The 21,926-nt window shown below is 52.2% G+C and overlaps 2 protein-coding genes across 8 annotated transcripts; both read right to left on the bottom strand.

Annotated features, from left to right (window-relative positions):
* Positions 1–2,901: 2,901 nt before the first annotated feature.
* Positions 2,902–11,757, bottom strand: Rcn3 (reticulocalbin 3). Of its 5 annotated transcripts, none has more exons than XM_041653041.1 (7): positions 11,607–11,757; positions 10,966–11,213; positions 9,446–9,672; positions 7,705–7,886; positions 6,034–6,094; positions 4,816–5,015; positions 2,902–3,336 (listed from the first exon to the last, which is right to left on the bottom strand). In XM_041653041.1, the coding sequence occupies exons 2-7, from the start codon at positions 11,205–11,207 to the stop codon at positions 3,229–3,231; spliced, it is 1,020 nt and encodes a 339-aa protein (XP_041508975.1). In that variant the 5' UTR covers positions 11,208–11,213; positions 11,607–11,757; the 3' UTR covers positions 2,902–3,228. The 5 variants fall into 5 exon arrangements, with proteins under 5 accessions (XP_041508975.1, XP_041508993.1, XP_041509002.1 ...); XM_041653059.1 differs by having other exon boundaries at positions 7,714–7,886; XM_041653068.1 differs by having other exon boundaries at positions 9,446–9,648.
* A 980-nt stretch (positions 11,758–12,737) lies between these two features.
* Fcgrt (Fc fragment of IgG receptor and transporter) lies at positions 12,738–21,086 on the bottom strand. Of its 3 annotated transcripts, none has more exons than XM_041650248.1 (7): positions 20,926–21,086; positions 20,147–20,417; positions 19,375–19,641; positions 18,871–19,146; positions 14,051–14,326; positions 13,192–13,308; positions 12,738–13,042 (listed from the first exon to the last, which is right to left on the bottom strand). In XM_041650248.1, the coding sequence occupies exons 2-7, from the start codon at positions 20,301–20,303 to the stop codon at positions 12,933–12,935; spliced, it is 1,203 nt and encodes a 400-aa protein (XP_041506182.1). In that variant the 5' UTR covers positions 20,304–20,417; positions 20,926–21,086; the 3' UTR covers positions 12,738–12,932. The 3 variants fall into 3 exon arrangements, with proteins under 3 accessions (XP_041506182.1, XP_041506192.1, XP_041506200.1); XM_041650258.1 differs by having other exon boundaries at positions 20,147–20,227; positions 20,926–21,081; XM_041650266.1 differs by having other exon boundaries at positions 20,147–20,227; positions 20,999–21,051.
* Between the last annotated feature and the right edge of the window lie 840 nt (positions 21,087–21,926).

The following is a 21,926-nucleotide window of genomic DNA, read 5'->3' as shown; positions in this document are numbered from 1 at the left end:
AGAACTCATGGTACAGTCTGAGTTTTATCAAGTCACTTGACTGCTTGGCAAAAAAGAACGGGGCTGGGGAGATGGTCCAGCAGTTGAGAGCACCGGCTGCTCTTCCAGAGCACCCACATGGCAGCTCAGTCATCTGTAACCAGTCCCCGGGGATCCCACACCCACTTCTCGTTCCGGAGGATACGGCACACATGCTGCACAGACACAATTTTAAAAAATGAGGGGAAAGTTGTTTTCTTCTGAAAAATGAAGCCCACTGGAGAGCAGCCTCTGTCGGTAGGGTGGAGTGTGACTCGGTGGTACCTGCCTGGAGTCCCCCAGTGAGGAGCTGGCTAGAACTCAGAACCTGGGTGCTAACCCTGGTACCCCCGACCCACTCCTATAATAAAAAGCATTACTTTGTTTGCTAACTTTAAAAGTTAACGACAAAGCCTCTGGATCCCCAAATTCATGTGGTAGGGAGCGAGCACAAGCGCACATTGTCAATGAACAAGATAAGCTGCCTTGAGATGTGCCTTGCATGGGTGAACGAATGTCCTTCGTGGGCAGCTGGGTTATTATCACAGACTGAACCCCACTGGGAAGCAGCTAGAGACTGCCCAGCTGGTGGGTGCCTCTGGCACATTCCCAGCACTGGTCAGCAGGGGGCGCTCACGCCATTCAGTTCCTTGCTAAGTAATTGTTCCTGCTCCGGAATGCACAGCCTGAACACCGCTCACTTGGGGACTCTGAGTCCCCTGATCTGGGCTGTTGTCAAAGCCCTTTCGATGCCACCACTTCTGCAGATGAGTGCCACAGCACTGGCATGGACCTAATTCATTAAAAGTTTCTGGGGTCAGTTGTGCCTTTTAATTCCAGGCCTGGGAGGGAGAGGCAGAGGCAGGCAGTCCTGAGTTCAAGGCCAGCCTGGCTGGTCTACAGAATTCACTACACAGTGAAACCCTGACTTGAAAAAACAAACAAACAAAGTGGGAAAGGAAGGAAGAAAAAGAAAAAGTTCTGGGTTCAATTTCAGGTAATCAGGCTTAGTAACAAGCACCTTTATTTGTAATAAACGTCAGGCTAGTTCTGTAACTAGACGTTTATTAGATGCGTGTGTGTGTGTGTGTGTGTGTGTGTGTGTGTGTGTGTGTGTGCGCTAGGAATTGAACCCTAGTCCTTTGGAAGAACAGATGATGCTCTTAACTCCCAACCATCTCTCCAGTTTCAGGAAGAAAGAATCTTTGCTGGCCTCGAACTCACAGAGCTCCCTCTGTCTCTGCCTCCTAAATGCTTGGATTAAAGGTGTGCACCACCACCAGCAGCTGAAGAATCTTAATTGAGAAAATGCCTCCATAGCCTGGTTGAAGATAGCTGTCTGAGGACCCAACCCAGTGTGGGTGCGGCCACCCCAGCAGGTGGTCCCGGGAGCTCTCTGGAAGCCAGCAGAGCAAGCCTGGAAAACAAGCCAGTAGGCCGCACCCCTCCATGACCTCTGCCCCAGTTCTTGCCTCAGAGTTCCTGCCCTGACTTCCCTTAAGGATGGGCTGTGCTCTGAAATAAACCCTTTCTTCCCCAAGTTTCCTATCACTGCAGCAGAAACCCTAAGACACCTGCTGAGTCACCTAGGCCCCCACCTCATTTATCCTGATTTTTCATTTTTATTTGGCTGAGTGTATACACATGTGTAGGTGCCCTAGAGGCCAGAAAACCCACCTAACTCTTCAGGGATGGAGTTAGAAGTATTTGTGAGCCTCCTGCTGTGGGTGCTGGGACCCCAGCACTGGGATCTTTTTTAACCTCTAGGCTAGCTAACCCCTCTTTAAATTAAAATATATCATTATCCCGTCCCCATTCCTCCCTCCAACAGCAGGGGTCTTATTCTATAGCCCAGACTGGCTGTGAGCTCCTAGCAATCCTCCTGTCCCAGACTCTGGAGTGCTGGTATCACTGTAGCTGACACCAGGCCCTCTCTGCCCTTGGCCCGCTACCAGCTGTCCGGTCAGCACCGCACGGCTAACACTGCATCTACACAGGCATCTCCTTGAGAACCGTGGTCCAGTTAGCACAGCACATATAACACTGCATCTACGCAGGCATCTCCCTGAGAACCGTGGTCCAGTTAGCACGGCTAACACTGCATCTACGCAGGCATCTCCCTGAGAACGGTGGTCCGGTCAGCACCGCACGGCTGACACTGCATCTACGCAGGCATCTCCCTGAGAACTGTGGTCCAGTCAGCACCGCACATATAACACTGCATCTACACAGGCATCTCCCTGAGAACCGTGGTCCAGTTAGCACGGCTAACACTGCATCTACGCAGGCATCTCCCTGAGAACGGTGGTCCGGTCAGCACCGCACGGATAACACTGCATCTACGCAGGCATCTCCCTGAGAACGGTGATCCGGTCAGCACTGCACGGATAACACTGCATCTACGCAGGGCATCTGAGAACCGTGGTGTTTTTCTTACTGTGGTTTTGAGCTTCTCGCCACCCTGCAGCACTTACAGGGCAGGACTTCCTGCCTGGCCTTCCTCTGTGGCCTCCAGGCTGCTGGGAACGCCCTCAGATTTCCACCAACACACGTCCAAACGCCCGAGACCAGTGGTTCTCGACCTTCCTAACGCTGCGGACTGCGGCCTTGAGTCCAGTTCCTCGTGTTGCAGTGACCACAACCATAAAATTATTTTTGTTTGGACTTCATAACTGTAATTTTGCTAACGTTACTAATCATAATGTAAACATCTGATACGTAGATATCTAATATTCCACCCCTGTAAAAGGGTTGTTCGATCCCAAAGGGGTCACGATGCGATACCTTCCTGCAGGCCTCAGCCCAGCCACCAGCACAGCCTCCTTGGGCACAGCATTCTCACCCCACCCCAGACAGACAGACAGACATACCAGAGGACCCCAGCAAAGGCTTTTATTGCTCCCAGGTAGTGGGCAGTACAGGTCAGCCTGTGTGATTGAGGCTCAGATTGGGGTGGGCCAGGGTGTGGGCCCAAGGCCTGTGCTGGGAGATGGCTTCAGTGGCGGTCACTTGAGTGCCTGAGTGTCCGGGGCAGACGGAGGCTCCAGCCGCGGGGGCCAGGGTCTCACGGAGAGAAGGTGATTCAGTGGGTCCCTGAGAGCCCAAGAACCAGGGACACCAGAGCTGAGTCTGTGCCCTGGATGTTGGCTGCAGTGACCCCTCAACTGCCCCCATGGAGTCCTGGGGTCACAGGGCTGAGCAGACCTAGGATCAGAGTTCATCGTGGTGTCTTGTCAGGTCCTCGCCGTAGTTGGTGGCCTGGCTGCCCACAAACATGTTCCAGTTGCTCAGGATCTCAGCTTTGCTCAGACGGCCATCCTGGGGGTCAGGGGTTCACATGGACACTGCCCACTCAAAGTGTCCTCAGGGCCCTACGTCGGCCTTGTTCTCTGGGCCTCAGTCCCCGTCCGTTTTCTCTCTCTCAGGGTCTCTCTCTCCCTCTCTCTTTCAGGGTGTGTCTATGTCTCTCTCTCTCTCTCTCTGGCTCTCCTTCACCCTCTCTCTGGCTCTCACCCTCTCTCTTTCTGGGTGTGTCTGTTTCTGGCTCTCTCTGGCTCTCTCTGGCTCTCTCCTCCTCTCTCTGTGCTTCAGGACCCTTCTGAGTTCCTGCAGTGGCCCAAGCTCACTAAAATCTGGAAACAAGAACGAAATATAGAAATAGAAATACAGACACAGAAGATTAGAACGTAGAGGCTTAGGATAGAGGAAGAGAGACACATAAAGCTGTAAACTAAGTAAACTACCAACAATTTTCTCAGAGGATCAAGGATCAGTCATTCACAGTGAGCTATTTCCTCAGATGCTTAGGAAGCCTCCAACAGCCTAGGTCATTTCACGTAACAACTGGCTGTTCTATTTACAAGGCCGGAGCTTCTCTCTGCAAACTGAGAGTAGTGTCCTGGTCATCGTTGACAAATGACAGATAGGAACTGAGTTAACCTCTAGGAGACAGAGATGCGAGACCTCTGGGTTAGGCACTGTCTCTGTTATAGCAAACTGGCACTGTTAAAGGGGAGGCATGGGGCTTCATTATAACTGCCTGGAGGAACCAGGAGAGACAGAGGACATGCTGCAAACACCTGGTTTGACCAATGAGCTCTGATAATGGAGGCTGTAAAGTATGGCAGTCTGTATCTGAGTTCCACCTGGAGAAAGCGTGAAGGACTTTCTGCTATCTTCTAAGTTCCCAGCCTAAGAACCAGTTAATTCTAATTTGTTAACCTTCTGGTCTGACTAGCAGTCCCTTTTCTGACTAATTGCTAAAGACACCTGTTTTCTTGCAGCTAGTGACTTTCGCTGTAATCCACTCAGAAACATATTTCATGATAGTTGCCTAGTTACCCACTGATGTTAGAACTCACTCCCCTCCTCAGGGTCTCCATTGGCTGACCCGTGGTGGCGGGTTCAGAAACTGGCCTTTGGCCACAGTCTAACAGACACCATCTCTGGCTGTGGTCTCAGCTAGCTCATACGCTTCTGTGCCCCACGGTTGGTTTTTTATTTTTTATTTTTTTATTTTATTTATTTATTTATTTATTTATTTATTTATTTTTGGTTTTTCGAGACAGGGTTTCTCTGTGGCTTTGGAGCCTGTCCTGGAACTAGCTCTGTAGACCAGGCTGGTCTCGAACTCACAGAGATCCGCCTGCCTCTGCCTCCCGAGTGCTGGAATTATTATTTTTTATTTTTAAGTTTGCTTCTGGTTTTCTGGGATCTGGTCTCAGGAATAAAGTTTGCTTTCGGTTTACTAGACTTGGGGTTCCCATCTTTGTGCAACCCCCTGGACCCAACACTCACCTTGTCTGTGTCGCTCTCGTGCAGCAGGTGGTTGGCCTCCACGAGGGGCTGGTCCTGGGACGGAGGCAGCACCCAGTAACCGACTTCACTGCCGTCCAGCTTCCCATCCTTGTTCAGATCCCGGAAGTCCCGGAACTGCTGCCGCTCCGTCTGCACCCAGGCAGGTTCCTCCTCCCCAGGCACCTCAGAGTACAGGTCCGCTGAGGGGAGAGAGTGGGGCAGATAAGGTCAGGGGCATCCCAAGAGCCACCTTTCTACCCTCTCTCCCCAATCTCCCCACCCGCACGGCCACACCCTCAGGCCACCAGACCCCTAAGCCTGACATCTTCCACCTGTCAAATTTGTTTGGGAGATAAAACACTTTATTTAAAAAGATTTGAAAAGAAAAACAGAAAAAGATAAAGCATCCATTCCGTACAAATGTTATAAACACACGGTTAAGCAAAAACCTCTCCTGTGCATATTTGATGCATGAACCATTTCATGTGTGATCCTTGCAAACGCTAAAGCCTCCGTGCAAGGGGCTGAACATGGCTCAGCTGGTAGCAAGCACAGAACTCTGGGGTCCGTGCCCAGAACTGTATAAACAGGGCATGACTGTGCATATGCCTGTGATCCCAGCCCCGTGTAGGTGGGAGAGTGGGGACAGCAAGTTCAAGGCCAGCCTGAGTTACGGGAGACCCTCTCTCAAAAAGCAAAACAAACAACAACAAACAAAACAAAAAAAGAAAAAAGAAAATCAAATTTTATCTTCAATAGCACTTTCTGGAATGAACTAGTTTGGTGCCTAGGACAGGACTGCAGCAGGCCTTAGCAGGTGTGCAGGTTAGCAGGTGTGCAGGTTCACAGGTGTGCAGGTTAGCAGGTGTGAAGGTTCACAGGTGTGCAGGTTAGCAGGTGTGCAGGTTAGTAGATGTGAAGGTTAGCAGCTGTGCAGGTTAACAGGTGTGCAGGTTAGCAGGTGTGAAGGTTAGCAGGTGTGCAGGTTAACAGGTGTGCAGGTTGGAAAACTTCAAACAGCCCCAAGTAGGACAACTGGAGACACAATTTTGTATGGAAACAAGACTAATCTCGAGCCTGGTACAACGCCAGGCTGTCCCCCAGAGGGCATCTGTCGCGGTGCCCAGTGAATTCTCCTGGGCTGGTCAGGCAGGAGAATCTGCCTGACATAAGCAGAGTGATGAAGACAGGCCTCAGGCAGGAACAGGGCTTGCTCACCGATGTATTCCTCCACCTGGACGTAGCCGTCTTTGTTCCTGTCAAGGTCCTCCAGGGTCTCCTGGAAAAGGCATTCGAAGGAAGTCAGTGTATCTGCTTTTGACCTGGGGACTTTGAATGCGACAGGGATGGGCATGTGTCTAGGGGAAGGCAGTCAAGAAAGCTTTCTGTCCAACCTTGCCAGCTTTGTCTGTCTTGTAAAACAAGACAGACCCTCACTGTGTAGTTCTGGCTGTCAAACTCACTTTGTAGACCAAGCTGGCTTTGAACTCAGAGTCCCACCTGCCTCTGCCTCTTGAGGCTCATGAATTATATATTTTTAAAGATTTTAAAATTTTTTTATGTGTTTGGATGTTTTGCCTGCATACCCTGTACCGTGTGCATGCAGAGCCCCTGCAGAGCTGGAGTCGGGGTGGAGGGGGGACCTTGCGCAGGAACAGCAAGTGCTCCTAACCAGAGCCATCTTTCCATTGGCCACGCTTTCATACAGACGCCCATCATGTCTACTCTTCGTGTTATCTGTCCTAATTAAAAACCTTGTTTCTGGGTCTGGTGTGGCAGCTCGCGCCTTTGATGCCAGCAGTTGGGAGGCAGAGGCAAGCAAATCTCTTGAGAGTTTGAGGCCAGCCTGGTCTATAAAATGAGTTCCAGGGCAGACAGGACTACACTGAGAAATCCTGTCTCGAAAAAACAAAAAAAATGGTTCTGTACCCCACTTTTACATTCAAGCTCACTCAGTAAAAGATGATAAAGGCAAGTATTGAAGGTGTGGCTCACAATAAAACCCCTACCCAGAATCCCCCAGTTAGGGACTGGGGGTGTGGCTCAGCAATAAAGCACCTACCCAGAATCCCCCAGTGAGGGCTGGGGCAAGGCTCAGAGGTACAGCATATTTCATGACCATACCACAAAATGATTTTAGGATCTAGGGAGACAGTGCAGTTGACAAACTAAAGCCACACAATCATGAGGCCTGAGCTGGATGACACAAGACAGGCCTGGTGGCACACACTTATAAACCCCGGACAGCCAGGGGTGGTGCACGCCTTTAATTCCAGACTCAGGAGGCAGAGACAGGTGGATCTCTGTGAGTTTGAGGACAGCCTGGTCTACAAGAGCTAGTTCCAGGACAGGCTCCAAAGCTACAGAAAAATCCTGTCTCAAAAAAAACAAAAACAAAAACAAGAATCAAAACTGGCTGTCTCTGTCTGGGTGGTGATTGCACGCCTTTAACCTCAGCACTTGAGAGACAGGCAGGAAGATTTTTGTGAGTTCAAGGCCAGCCAGGTTTACAAAGAGAGTTCTAGGGCAGCCAAAACTGTCACAGAGAAACCTGTCTCAAAAACAAAACAAAACAAAAGCAATTGTCTTCTTACAAAGACCTGGGTTCAGCTGCCAGCACCCACAGTGGGGAGTTCACAAACAACTATAATTTCAGGTCCAGGCGGTCCCACACCTTAGCACCTGCATGCTTGCCTAGGGCCCAGCCACAGTTGGGGTTCACCTGAGGGTCTTCTAAGGATGTGGTTGTCTGGGCACGGCCAGGGACTGGACACCTGATGACAAGTGGACACGGGAGAGGCTGCTGTGCCCACAGCTATGTCGGTGGCCTGGGGTTCATGTAAAAGAATGGGGACCTAGGACAGGTTTGGGAAGCAGGTATTCTGCAACCTCACTCACTGCAACCACAATGTCCCGCATATGGGGGAACTCCTCGGGGTGCAGAAAGGCTGTCAGCTCTTCCCGGGTAGCCATGGAGTCCCCATCCTGGTCGGCCACCCGGAATCGCCGCTCATCCCGAGCCAGCATCTTCTTGTAGGTCTCAGCATCCTCCACATCATGGAATTCCTCCCCTGGGGAAAGACAGATGATAGACGTGGGTGAGGTGCATGGTCACAGAGGTGCATGGTCACAGAGGTGCATGGCCACAGAGGTGCATGGTCACAGAGGTGCATGGTCACAGAGGTGCATGGTCACAGAGGTGGCCCGGCGGCTTAGGAGACAACAGAAGGACCCAGAAGTCAGCTGCGTGCCTAGCCCACACGCTGGTAACCCTTCTGCCTTCCCATCTCGGCACAGGCCGAGGAGGACTGCTACCCTGGAATGCTGGTGAATTTTATGTCAGCTTGACATAGGTTAGAGTATCTGAGAGATGGGAAGACCAGCTGAGAAGATTCCCTAGGCAGGCTGCATGCAGAGCTGCTCAGCCTCCCCAGTGCAGTTCCTCATGCTGTGGTCACCCCAGCCTGAAAATTCTTTTTGTTGCTACTTCATAACTGTAATTTTGCTGCTGTTATGAATTGTAATGTAAATATCGGATATGCAGGATAGCTGACATGTGACTCCTGTTTGCTGCTGTTATGAATTGTAATGTAAATATCGGATATGCAGGATAGCTGACATGTGACTCCCAACAGGGTCACAACTCACAGGCTGCGAATCACTGCTTAGAGCATTTTCTTAATGAGTGATTGATGTGGGAGGCCTCGTCTACTGCGGGTGGGGCCACCACTGGGCTTGTGGTCCTGGGTGTGGTGGCGCTCGCCTTTAATCCCAGCACTTGGGAGGCAGAGGCAGGCGGATCTCTGTGAGTTCGAGACCAGCCTGGTCTACAAGAGCTAGTTCCAGGACAGGCTCCAAAACCACAGAGAAACCCTGTCTCGAAAAACCAAAAAAAAAAAAAAAACCAAAACAAAAGAAGAAAGCAGACCAAACAAGCCATGGGAGCACAGTAAGGAGCACTCCCCCATGGCCTCTGCAGCAGCTCCTGCCTCCAGTTACCTGCTCTATCTGGGTGCCTGCCCTGACTTCCTTCAGAGATGCACAGTGGTGTGGATGTGGAAGTCAAATAAACGTTCTCCTCGCCAACTTGCTTTCGGTCATGGTGTTTCATCACAGCGATAGTAATCTCTATAGACCAGGCTGGTCTCGAACTCACAGAGATCCGCCTGCCTCTGCCTCCCAAGTATAGTAATCTTTTTTTTTTAATATTTATTTATTTATTTATTATGTATACAATATTCTGTCTGTATGCCTGAAGGCCAGTTGAGGGCGCCAGACGTCTTTACAGATGGTTGTGAGCCACCATGTGGTTGCTGGGAATTGAACTCAGGACCTTTGGAAGAGCAGGCAATGCTCTTAACCACTGAGCCATCTCTCCAGCCCCCAAGTATAGTAATCTTAACTAGGACACCAGGGCTGCTCAGAGAGACTGTCTCAAAAGGAAAACAGAGATCAGGGGTCAGGACTACTGCATATGGAAGGAAAATGTTCTGGGCAGGGATGTGGAGTCTCCAGCCAGCTTGTCACACAGGTTGGATCTCACAAGGGAGAGCAAGCTAGATCAGAAATGGAGGAGAGGTATCAGTGATAACGTCGGTCTTAAAAGAGGGCAAAGGTGAGGTGGGCATACCAGGCTCATAGTGGCCGTATGTGGCATTGCGCAACTCCTCCCAACCCACACGCCCGTCGCGGTCCGTGTCGTAGGTGTGCCAGGCTGCGCTCACCGAGTCGCGGATATGCCGCTGTTGTGTGTGCGCGATCCACGAACGGAGCTCGGCTAAGGACACCCAGCCATCGTTGTCCCCAGCGAGATCCATGCGGTCCACGATCCGACTGCGAAGGGGACGAGGCAGAACACTATACATAATAAATAAATAAATCTACATATGCAGGCACAGAACACTATACATAATAAATAAATAAATCTAAAAAGAAGACTGAAAATTCTGCACAGCACCCACAGGTGAACCCAGAAGAGGCATTGCCTGTGTTCTGTTTCTAGTGTTTTTTGTTTTGTTTTTGAAAGAGGGTGTCACTATGTAGCCCTGGTTAGCCTGAAACTCACTGCATAGGCCAGGCTGGCCCTGAACTCACAGACTTGTCTCCCAAGTGCTGGGACTAAACTGTGTGCCAGCCCAGGATCAGGAGGAGTGTAGGTAGGTCTCATCCACTCCAGGTCTTTGCCCGCCCTGACTATATCCCTCAGAGACAGTGTCACACACATCCGGAATGGCAGCCAGATGAAATGGGATGCACATTTAATCTCTGCACCGGGCCCTCTCTGCCTAGTGGATGAGCGCCTGGCTCAAACAAAGGGCACACTCTACTCTAGCCCCGTCCCAAAACTCTACCCAGACCTCAACCACAGCTGGACTGAACTGGAGTGAGGACAGCGAGTCTGGTCTCTTGACTGCACCCTAGTTTCAGGGTGCCAGATCTCTATTAACCCTGAGGCTCCACCTCTTGCCATCTCAGGGCCCGCCCCTCTCTCAGGCAGCCTGTGGACTCAAGCTCTGCCCTCTTCCCTAGATGGACACATCAATTTTGGGCTCCTCCCTCCCCAGCTCAGCCCTGCGAAACTTCCAATGCCACTTCTTGCCCAGTTTAAAAGGAGTAATTCGTTAGCCGGCCATGGTGCAGACCCTTTTAGTCCCAGCACTCAGGATGCAAAAGCACACGAATCTCTGCATTTTAGACCAGTCTGGTCTACATAGTGAGTTCCAGGCCAGCCATAGTACTCAGTGAGATCCTATCTCAAAGTAATGAAAACAATAATTAAAAAGCATGTATACATGGAGTGCCCTTCTTGTCCTCTGGGTCATGCTAACTGTGTCCTCCAGCTTGAGTCACGACTCCATCCCTCTCAGTCCAACCTGAATTCTGAGCTTGGACTCTCAAATTTTTTCAGACTCTTTCAAGAGTTGGTGACCCGTTTAGAAGCTAAGAGGGTCAGAACAGGGATGTCCAGACGGAGGAAGTAGCAGGGAAACTCAGGTGTTGGTGAGACGGGTCCACCGAAGCCTCAGGTTTAATTCTGTCTTTTCCCAGGAGGCGAGTACCACAGTTGTGTCCAGTCTCCTGCCTCTGACCTTTTCAGTGAGCTCAATTCTTCCCGACTTCCCACCTCCGCCCGGCTCCCCCCATTCCTACCCGAGTCGGGCCTGGCTTTCCTCTGGGCTGAGTTGGTCGAATTCCTTAGCCACGTCTCTTCCCAGGAACGCCTCGTGGTCATACTGGAAATTTCCGTGGGCGTCATCGTGGGGGGCGTCGCTCAGGGGGGCTCCCTGATGCACCCTCGCCTGGCCATGAGGTCCGCCGTCAGGGGATGGCTTCCCCAGGGCCCACCACCTCAGCAGCAAGAGAAGCAACAGAAGCGACCGTCGCCACATCATTGGTCCCTGGGGAGGGGTGAGGACCAGGGGTCAGCGGGTCACATGGGAAAAAAATCCAAATCAGACATTAGTGTGGGGTGAACTTCAAAGTTAGGGGAGTTGCTTAAGGCAGAGCAGATATAAGCAAGCTACAGAAAGTTTGGGGCTTAAGAAAAGTCGGCAAAAAGAATAGGGAATTTGAAGGTAAAACCGCCTATGGGGGTAGAATCCGTGCCTCGGAAAGAGTCCCAGAGGAGAAAGGAGGTATTTCAGTTGAGACGTGGCACACGCCCCACGCAAAGTTCAGGGCATGGTGGTGACTGAGGGCATCATGCAGGGTCCTCTGTGTGTCCCGCCCCGACCGAGACCGTAACCCCGAAAACCCCTCCCGGGCTAGCTCCCCACCCTTCCCCCGGTTACCAGGCTTGGGTTCGCTCCCCAAGATGAACTCGGCTTTCGCGCAAAGATGCCCAACCTGGCGCGGCGCCAGTCAAGCTCCGCCCCCGGTAGCCCAGAGGCCCCCGCCCTCCGACCAATGACGGCGCCGGAGGCCCTCAGGGGCGGAGCCAATGGGCGCCAAAGTTGCCCCGGGAGCCCCTCGCCACGTCCACAAGGTTGAGCGCTAGCCTGGAAGGCGTGGTGGTCGATAAGGCAGATTTGAACTACAACTCCCAGGAGGCTTATGGGAAACCGGCACAGCTATCTCCATTGACTCTGGTCCCAGAGGATTAGGGGAAGTGTATTTCTTTTAACCGTTTCTCTGATTGTTTTAAGAAAAGAGGAGATCGGACTTGGTGGCTTGTGCCTTTAATTACAACACTTGGGAGGCAGAAGCAGGTTGACTTCTTATTACTTTTTGTTTGTTTGTTTTTGTTTTTCGAGACAGGGTTTCTCTATGTAGCTTTGGAGTTCCTGTCCTGGAACTAGCTCTTGTAGACCAGGCTGACCTCGAACTCACAGAGATCTGTCTCTGCTTCCCAAGTGCTGGGATTAAAGGCTTAAACGCGTGCGCCACCACCACCTAGGTAGCAGGCTGATGAGTACGGGACTATCCTGGTATACATAGCAAGTTCCAGGAGAGCCAAGACTACATAGAGAGACCCTATCTCAAAATGAAAGAAAGAAAGAAAGAAAGAAAGAAAGAAAGAAAGAAAGAAAGAAAGAGGAGAGGGCTGGAGAGATGGCTCAGTGGTTAAGAGCATTGCCTGCTCTTCCAAAGGTTCTGAGTTCAATTCCCAGCAATCACATGGTGGCTCACAACCATCTGTAAAGAGGTCTGGTGCCCTCTTCTGGCCTGCAGGCATACACACAGCAGAACATTGTATACATAATAAATAAATAAATATTTTTAAAAAAAAGCAAGAAAGAGGAGAAAGAGCTGAGTTCCTTGAAAGCTTGACAGTGTAGGTATCATATACGTTCTAAAACCACATAACTCAGTGTATAAAATGGACAGGCTCTACCACGGCAACCAGGAGGAGTCTGATTTTTCCCAAACTCATTCTGTTATCCCCACGGCCTGAAACTTGAGAATAACGGTGCGCACACAGATTTGGGCCCAAATTTATGTGGAAATGGAAAAGAGCCATGTACATTAGGAGGGGAAACTGAGGCAGGCCACAAAAGGACGGGTCCACAAGGAGGACGTCTGGCCCAGGGCTCCCTCAGGAGGCTCAGAGATGCCAAGAGTTCAGGAGGTCACACAGCACCAAATGCTGCAATGGGTATTGGCGGCCCTGGTTGGCATCAGGAAGTGGCTGGGAAGGCATTTGCACCGTGAGGGTCAGTCTCAGGGGGCAAGTTGCCACCGGGCAGCAGGTCACCCGAGTCATCGCCGTTGAGGGAAAGCCACGGGGCTAAGAGAGAAGAACATAGGTCAGAATCTGTAACCAAGGTCGCACCTGCCCCCCACACCATGAGGGCCCCTCTCTGGTCTCTGTCCCATCTCTCCCTCCTGCCTTCCTCTCTGGTCTTTGTCACCCCCCCTCCCCTCCCTCCCGCGCACCTGGCAGCCCACTGCGCATCCTGTTCCACAGCAGCACGCCCCCTGCAGCAGCCACTAGGACCACCAAGAAACCAAGAATGATTCCGACCACAGGCACAGAAGATCTGACCGGTGAACCTGCACCCAGAAAGTGTTATGAAGACGGGGAAAGAAGCAGCTGATGGGTCCCACAGAGGGCCCCCCCCTCGCCAGCATGTCTGAGGGTGGGGGTGTGCAGAGGAAGTCCCTGGGCCCCACGTTCCCACACTGGATATAAGAACCAGCCACAGTGGAGCTGGAGAGATGGCTCAGCTGTTAAGAGCGCTGGCTCCTCTTCCAGAGGACCCAGGTTCAGTTCCCAGCACCCATATCCAATGCCAGGAGAGCTGACGAAAATCCAGGTCGACAAGATGGCTCAGTGAGCAGAAACATTTGCCTTCGCTGTAACTGAGTTTGATTCCAGGGAGGAAGGAGAGAACTGACTCCCACAGGCTGTCCTCTGACCTCACAAGTGTGCCACGACACAGGAACTCCTCTACAGCACCCTCCCACATAAAATGTAGGGAAATTAATGTACACGCATATGCTGGGATCAGAGTGGTACTCCGCCACCACCTGCCTAACCAGGAATAATAGCTGTACTGAGAGAACACAGCCACACTGCTAGCGGGCTAGGGTAGAGCCCAGCTGAGGAAGGAGCAGAACTAAAGAGGTGAGGGCCAGTTGCAGCAAGATGCTGAGCAGCAAAAGTGGATGTCAGAAGCCATGAAGCCCAGCAACAGCAAGACGGGAGATGGTCGGACTCTGGAGGTCCAGCCCGGGGTTAATGCAGTCAGGAGACAGAAGAAGCCAGACATGGAGGCTGGAGGGACAGCCTCACCTAGGTCCACGATGAGAGGCTGCAGCAGCCCCTTGTGTTCCACCTCACACTGGTAATGATGTTCATCTCCTCTTTTGACCTCCAGCAATGACCAGGCATGGAAGGAGCCGTCACCATTGGGGCCGATGCTGCTGTTCCCAGTGCCTGCAGCCAGCCCACTCCTCAGGAATCGGAGCTTCAGCTCAGGTGGGTAAAAGGAGAAGGCAGCACAGGTCAGTATGGAGGAGCCCGAGTTGGAGTCGCTAGGACGGGCCTTCAGGCGCATGGAGGGTGGCTCTGTGGGGACACGGAATGAGCCAGCAGTCAGCTGGGCTGTGACCCCTCAAGGGCATGCACAGACACCCACTCTGACCCCACCAGGACGCCCCTTCTTCCCCTCCCACCCTTGCTCTGGTGTGTATGTGGCTATGCAGGGGTGGAGGCCAGAGCTCCAGAGCAGCTGTCCTCCTCCTCTGCTCCTGCCTTTCCCCTTTATTTCCACTCTCTGTGGAAGGGTGTTTTTTGGCATGTGTGTCTGTGTACCACGTGCACACAGTGCCCACAGAGGCCAGAAACGGACATCAGATCCCCTAGAACTGGAGTTACAGATTGCTGCGAGCTACCATGTGGGTGCTGGGAATCAAATTCAGGTCTCATGAATAGCAAGTGCAGCTCTGGAGAGGCGAGTGCTGGAGAGGTGGCTCAGTGGTTAAGGGCACTGGCTGCTCTTCCAGAGGTTCTGAGTTCAATTCCTAGCAACCACATGGTGGCTGACGGCCATCTAAATGAGATCTGGTGCCCTCTGCGGGCATGCATGTTTACATACATAAATAAATCTTTAAAAGAAAAAAAGTTTGAGGCCAGCCTGGGTTACACAAGACCCTGAATCAACAGCAATAAACCTCCCTACACAAAGCGAAAGTCCATGGGGATCTGAGAACCCAGCAGGGCTTGCTGGGCAGAGGCATTCCCTCCATCCGGGGTGGGTCTGTTTGGGTCCCCAGCAGCAGGTACTCAGCAGAAAATAAGCTGACAGTTTCTTAGGAAGAGGAAGCCAGGCAGCTTCCCTGAAAGAGGGGCCTCACTGGCAGCTGGTGAGACCTGGGGCACCATCAGCTCTGCCACAGAAGACCGGACCTAGGTCAGCAGTTCTGTGTCCTGCCGGGTTGCTATTGTTTTCTAGGGAAGATGACTTCCCGTGGGTGGTGCTGAGTGAGGGACACCCACGTTCCTCCTGTTTTCCAGGGTTGACTGAGAGTCAACCCAGCCTTGGATTCTGCTTAACAGGAAAAAGGAAGCCTTTTAACCACCAGAGACACTAAGCCGGGAGGCCTGTGAGCCTGGCGGCCAGGTGGCTGAGGCAGAGGGATCACAGGTTCAAGGCTTAAACCACGAGTGAGTTCAAAACTAGCCTGGTGACTGGGCAGTGGTGGTGCATGCCTTTAATCCCAGCACTTAGGAGGCAGAGGCAGGGGGATCTCTATGAATTCCAGGCCAGCTTGGTCTACAGAGCAAATCCAAAGACAGCTAGGGCTACACAGAGAAACCTGTCTCAAAAAAAAAATTCTTTTAAAGTAAAATTTTAAGAGGTGTGCTGGGTGGCAGAGCTAGAATTGCCCATTGAGGACGGCTCTGTGGTGGAGCCCGCTGCCTGGTAAGTATGGAAGGAAGGGAACACAGCCTGGTGACAGAGGCTATTATGAGAAACAAACGGCATATAGACAGAAAGGATCAACTGTAGCAGCCATGTGAACAAGGTGGCTACACTGTATTCCTGTCTTCTTGGTCATGACTGGCTCAGAAATCCCCCTGCCCTGCCTCTGGAATGCATGGACCACCACACTAAGCCACCAGGGCGTTTCCTGGCTAAATGAGCCCAGGGGCTGAACAGAAGACTCAGCAGGCAAAAGTCGTGGCTGCTCATCCAGAGGACGTGGGTTCAATCCCCAGCACCACCTCATGGTAGGTAACTCATAGCCATCTCTATCCAAGTCCAGGAGATCTGATGCCCTCTTCTATCCTATGTAAGCACTCGTGGTGCACAGAGGCAAAACACACACACACACAAAATAAAAATAAAAATAATTATTCCTTTTTTCTAAAATGAACTCAGCCATCTCTCTTGTGGGCACTTATCCAAAAGTTGAAATCTAGGTCCCATAGAAATACTGGCTCCTATCTGCATTGCAGCACCTCCCAGAACAGCCAAAGAACATAGACACCCTAAACACCCAGCAGCAGACATAACATAGACACCTAAACACCCAGCAGCAGACATAACATAGACACCTAAACACCCAGCAGCAGACATAACATAGACACCCTAAACACCCAGCAGCAGACATAACATAGACACCCTAAACACCCAGCAGCAGACATAACATAGACACCCTAAACACCCAGCAGCAGACATAACATAGACACCTAAACACCCAGCAGCAGACATAACATAGACACCTAAACACCCAGCAGCAGACATAACATAGAATGAGGACAGGGGACGCAGATCCAGCCACAATTTCTCCAGCTGGGGAGATGGCTCAGCGGGTAAGAGTGCTTACTGCACAAGCAAGAGGACCCAAGTTCCAACCCTTAGCACTTCGCAACTGCGACCCTGTCACTGGGGGTGGGGGGGAGGCAGAGAAGAGAGAGCCCCTGGGGGCTTGGCTGGTTGCCAGTGCACCTCCAGGTTCAGTAAGAGAATCCATGTCAAATGAATAAGACGGAGCATGATCGAGGAGGACACTTCTGTCCTGGCCTCTGTGCATGTGAACAGGTACACACACCCCACACACATGTGCCCACCCCACACACGTGTGCCCACCCCACACACGTGTGCACACACCACACACACATGTGCACACACACCACACACATGTGCGCACCCCACACACGTGTGCACACCCCACACACAGGCACACACCACACACATGTGTGCACACACCACATACGTGTGCACACACCACACACACACACAAAATAATAAATAAATGAATGTAAGTTCAAAGAATGTTTTATAAGCCTAAAAGATGGCTGGGCAGTGTTGGCGCACGCCTTTGATCCCAGCACTCGGGAGGCAGAAGCAGGTGGAACTCGGTGAGATCAAGACCAGCCTGGTTTAGAGAGTGAGTTCCAGACAGCCAGGGCTACACAGAGAAACCCTGTCTCAAGAAAACACAACAACAAACCCTAAAAGATGGAAGACAGGTAGGGCTCAGTGGCAGAGTTCTTGCCCGGACAGAGACAGGGTCTGATTTCCATCCCCAAAGAGTCAACGAAGTGAGAGGTAGAATAAAAACCAAAAGGGGTTGAGGCTGGCTGCAGGGTTCAGAGTGCTCGCTGCTCTCCCAGAGGACCGTAGTTCGGTTCCCAGCACCCACACTGAGCATGTCATAACTACGTCTAAGTCCAGCTACGTGAACATAGAGCCTCTTCTGGCCCTGAGGAGCGGCTACACTCATGCACACAGACGCACAAGTACCCGTATGAAAAATAAGATGTCGATGCTTTGTTTTTATTATGTACACATGTATGTGTCCACACGAGGGCAGATGGCCATGCAGGACAGTGACGTGAGGCTCGGCACTGGAGTTGTGGGTGGCTATGTGCTGCCTGATGTGGGTTCTGGGACCTGAACTCGGGTCCTCCGCAAGATCACTATGTGGTCTTAATTACCGAGTCATGTCCAGCCCTAAGAAAAAGGTGGAATGTCCTCAGACCAAGATGGCTGTGCTCTGGGCTCCACGCCCATGCACACACACGCACCCAAATCCAGATGGGATGAAACCTCGGTGGAAAATGACAAAACTTCTCCACATTCAGTTTGTTAGAAAGGAAAGCAAGAGGGAGCCGACCTGTACATAGACTTAAAGCTGTAAAACCCTCCAGACACACAGAAAGACCTAGTCACCCTGGGCTGGGAATGACTTCCCAGACACAAAAAAAAGCACAGCCCTCCAGAGAGAAAAGAGATGAATGAAAGGGTCCCACTGGCTGCTCTTCCAGAGGTCTCGAGTTCAAGTCTCGGCAACCACATGGCATCTCACAACCACCTGTAAGGGGATCTGATGCCCTCCTCTGGCCCGTGGGCATACATACAGACACAAAGACAGCACTCATACGCATAAACAAATAAACCTTCAAAACAAGAAAATGTTCTGCTTTCTGAAGATATCTTTAAAAGAACAAAAGAAAAACGGTGGAGGGTGTGTGTTTGAAACACTTATCCAGGGGCTGGAGAGACGGCTCAGCAGTTAAGAGCACTGACTGTTCTTCCAGAGGACCTGGGTTCGATTCCCAGCACCCACATGGCAGCTCACAACTGTCTGAAAATGCAGTTCCATGAGATCTGACACCTTCACACCAATGAACATAAAGTTAAATAAATAAATCATTGAAACACTTATCTGGTGATGGGTTGGGTCCATAATATATAAAGGAACTCTCAGAAGTTAACAAGAAGAAAAAGACATGGAAAATCCTAGCACTTGGAAGACTGAGACCAAAAGGACGGAAAGTTTGAGGTTATCTGGTCTCTAAACACAGCACCAACAACAACAAAGAAAAGAGAAGAGAAAAGAAAAGAAAGAAAAGAAAAGTAGCCGGGCATGGTGGCACACCCCTTCAGTCCCACCCAGCACTCAGGAGACAGAGGCTTGGTGGTTCACTGTGAGTTCAAGGCCAATTAGTTGGGTGAGGCAGCACACTTCTGACAACCAGCACTTGGAAGAAGGCAGGAGGATCATGCTACATAGTGACTAGGCTGAGCTACATGAGTCCTAGTCTTAAACAGTTCCTGCACTGAGCAGGAGGACCCCGAGCGCAGGCAGGAGATGGCTCACCCTTCCACTCCAGGTACTGAAGGCCCCTCTCCAGGTGGCCTAGCAGCCGCTGAGGACAGGAAGTCAGCAGGAACTCGCTCTCCATCTTGGCCACCTCAGGCTGCTTCAGCCACAGATTGCCGATGATCTCTGTCTCAGGCCACTCCCCAGTCCAGTTGCGGATGCTTGGGTCAAACGCCATGAACTCCTCACCATTGAGGGCAAACACAGCCGTGGGCAATGAGGAATTGTCGGGGGCCAGTTCACAGCCCAGCAGGCCCTGCAGTGTGAAGTTACCTAGACGCCAAGACGCAGGTGAGCAGGCTGAGGGCAAGGGCAGCCTTCCTTGTGGCCTCCTCCCTCAGACTCAGGGCTCACGCCCCAACCTCCTCCCTCAGACCTAGAGGCTCAGACCCAGCCCTCACACTTATTCCTAGGGCTTCAGACCTCACCCTCTCCTTCAGACCTAGGGCTCCAGCCTCCTTCCTCAACCCAGCCTCCTTCCTCAGTCCCAGGCCACCCCACCTTGAGGCACATCGACATGGGTTGTCAGGGTTTTGAGGGCATCTAGGAAGAGCTGTTCTTTGCTTTTCAGATCCACAGTCTCCTTCTCCCAATACCAGGACATTTGGCTTTCCCACATCCAGGCACCGCAGGCCTCAGCCTCCTGCCGCAGGCTGTTGTAGCTCAGATACTGCTGAGGTCCCAGCCAGCCTGTGGCCCAGAAGGAGGGAACCCCCTTGGATGGGTTGGACACAGCTGTGAGGTGGTACAGCAGTGGGGGCCGGGTCTCTGTGCAGAGGAAAGAGGGGGGTAGTAAGGCATGGGTTACACCCCACTGAGATGCACAGTGAAAAACTCAACTCGGTCTGAGCGGCAGTGGTCTTGCGGAGAGAGGGGAAAACAGACCCAGGAGGGAGAGAGACGGATGGACAGAAACAGAGACCCAGAAAAGGAGGAACAGATACCCCACTACTGTCATGTGTATTTGACTCAAAAGCTGAGGAAAGATGTCTACAGTGAGATTTCCAGGAGGGCCACAGGAAAAGCTGTTTTATTATCTCTCTCTTTTTTGGTTCATCGATACAGGGTTTCTCTGTGTAGTCCTGGCTGTCCTGGAACTCACTTTGTAGTCCAGATTGTCCTCAGACTCACAGAGATCCGCCTGCCTCTGCCTCCAGAGTGCTGGGATTAAAGGCGCGAGCTACAGCCTCCCAGCTTGGCTCGTTGTCTCTTTTCCACTCTCTGGCTCTCATCCCAACCTCTGCGCTTACTCCAGATCCAGGTGGCCTCTTACCTGCACCCCAGGTCCGAGGCAGGAGGACCAACAAGAGGCTGAGGACCCAGGGTTGGGGCATCCCCATCCTGACTGGGCGACCTGAAGTGGGAGGGACACGTGACTCCTCTGGACCCAGCCTTGCTGATTCTTCACAAGGTCCCCGTAGACTCTGCATAGACCAGGACGCTGGGTGGTGGGATGAGGACCCAGTCCAAGATGACAGGAGTGCCTGCTCTTGTGTGAACTTTCACCTCCTCATTTGATCCACTTTAGTTAATTAATTACAGAACTAGATAGACCAAAATTTGTCTCAGACTTCTGCTATTTCCTTTTCTCCACCCTCAGATCTAAAGCTCCAGGCCCTATCCTCTTCCCTCATACCCAGAGGTTCAGACCTCACCCCATAGCACAGACCCAGGGGTCCAGTTGCATGAATTCCTCCCTCAGACCCAAAAATCTATGCCCAGCCTTCCTCCCTCAGGCTCAAGTGCCCAAGTTCCTGCTCTCCTCCCTCAGACCCTAGCCCCTTCTCTATCCCTCAGGAGTCCAGGCCCCAGCCTCCTCCCTCAGACCCAGGTTCCAGGCCCCAGCCTCCTCCCTCAGACCCAGGGTTCAGGCCCCAGCCTCCTCCCTCAGTCCCAGGAGTCCAGGCCCCAGCCTCCTCTCTCAGACCCAGAGGTACAGGCCCCAGCCTCCTCCCTCAGTCCCAGGAGTCCAGGCCCCAGCCTCCTCTCTCAGACCCAGAGGTACAGGCCCCAGCCTCCTCCCTCAGACCCTGGAGTGTTGGCCCCTCAAACCTAGGAACCCAGGCCTCGGCCTCCTCCTCCGACCCTCAGCCTGGGCCAGTATGGCTCGCAGAAGCCTGCTTCCCTCTTTGCCTGCAGCTTGCGGAGCCTCTGCCTGGAGCCCCTGGTTTTCTTACATCCTGTCAGTACACAGAACTGTGGAACTCTGAGGGCATCCAGCTCCACCCCCTAGCTGCTAGGCACGCCCCTGGGCCTCTGCCCAGCCTCTCTAGAACCTCCTTCTACTTTACTGGTATTTTGGTTGGAAGTCTTCTGGGGCAATAGCCAGTTTAGCCTGCCTCCCCTGAGCAGCTTCCATGTTTAGGGTTTTCCTCGTGGACTCACAGGCTTGGAAAGGCCTGCACGAGGCCTGTTGCTTTAAGACTCCCCAGGATTTGTAGGCTGGGGGTGTGGCTCAGTCACAGAGTGGTTGCCTAATGCCCCAGGTTTGGCTACAGCCCTCTTCCAGCTGTAGTCTGCTCGCATTACTTTCCTGTGAACCCCTGAGGCAGCCCAGGCCCGCTTGCAGACTCTCTCTGTGCACAGAACTTTCTGTCAGGCCCTGTCCCACCCTGCTGCCCACCTAAGATCTTGCCGGGACACAGAAATATGGACACTAGTCGGCAGGCTGACAGGCAGACAGACAGTTAAGTAGAAGGGGGATTGGCGGTAGCCTGTGCTTGTAATCCCAGCACTCAGGAGGCCAGGAGTTCAAGGCCAACCTGGGCTAACCAAGTCCACAGACAGGTGCAGAGGGAGGCTGAGTGAGCCATGAGTGGTTGGCTGGTGGGTCAACTTCTTATCTCCCGGAACACCAGGCAAGAACGTGGGGCACATGCATACGTGCAGGCAGAAATAAAATAAATAGATCTAAGAAAGTTGTGTTAAGGGAGAGTAGAAAGTCAACCAGGCTGCTGTCTTGACCTCCTCTCCAAATGGTTTGTATTCTGTGTGTTTGAAGGGGCGGGGGCAAGACAGGGACTCACACAGCCCAGGCTGACCGGAAACTCCCA

Source organism: Microtus oregoni, unplaced genomic scaffold (assembly GCF_018167655.1).
Source record: "Microtus oregoni isolate MIOR12 unplaced genomic scaffold, Mior012 000000F_ref0000247, whole genome shotgun sequence".
Taxonomy (NCBI): Eukaryota; Metazoa; Chordata; class Mammalia; order Rodentia; family Cricetidae; genus Microtus; species Microtus oregoni.
The sequence above is the reverse complement of the archived record's forward strand: the minus strand, read 5'-3'. Positions and strand labels throughout refer to the sequence as shown.

Excerpts from the sequence above, each read along its gene's own strand:
- Rcn3 (XM_041653041.1), bottom strand. The coding sequence starts at position 11,207 with ATGATGTGGCGACGGTCGCTTCTGTTGCTTCTCTTGCTGCTGAGGTGG. Across the intron at positions 9,673-10,965 it reads GAAAGCCAGGCCCGACTCGG|TGTTCTGCCTCGTCCCCTTC; the intron begins GTAGGAATGGGG and ends TATTATGTATAG. Across the intron at positions 5,016-6,033 it reads CCAGGTGGAGGAATACATCG|CGGACCTGTACTCTGAGGTG; the intron begins GTGAGCAAGCCC and ends CTCTCCCCTCAG.
- Fcgrt (XM_041650248.1), bottom strand. The coding sequence starts at position 20,303 with ATGCAGAGTCTACGGGGACCTTGTGAAGAATCAGCAAGGCTGGGTCCA. Across the intron at positions 19,642-20,146 it reads GCCTCGGACCTGGGGTGCAG|AGACCCGGCCCCCACTGCTG; the intron begins GTAAGAGGCCAC and ends TCCTCTGCACAG. Across the intron at positions 13,043-13,191 it reads GATGCGCAGTGGGCTGCCAG|CCCCGTGGCTTTCCCTCAAC; the intron begins GTGCGCGGGAGG and ends CTTCTCTCTTAG.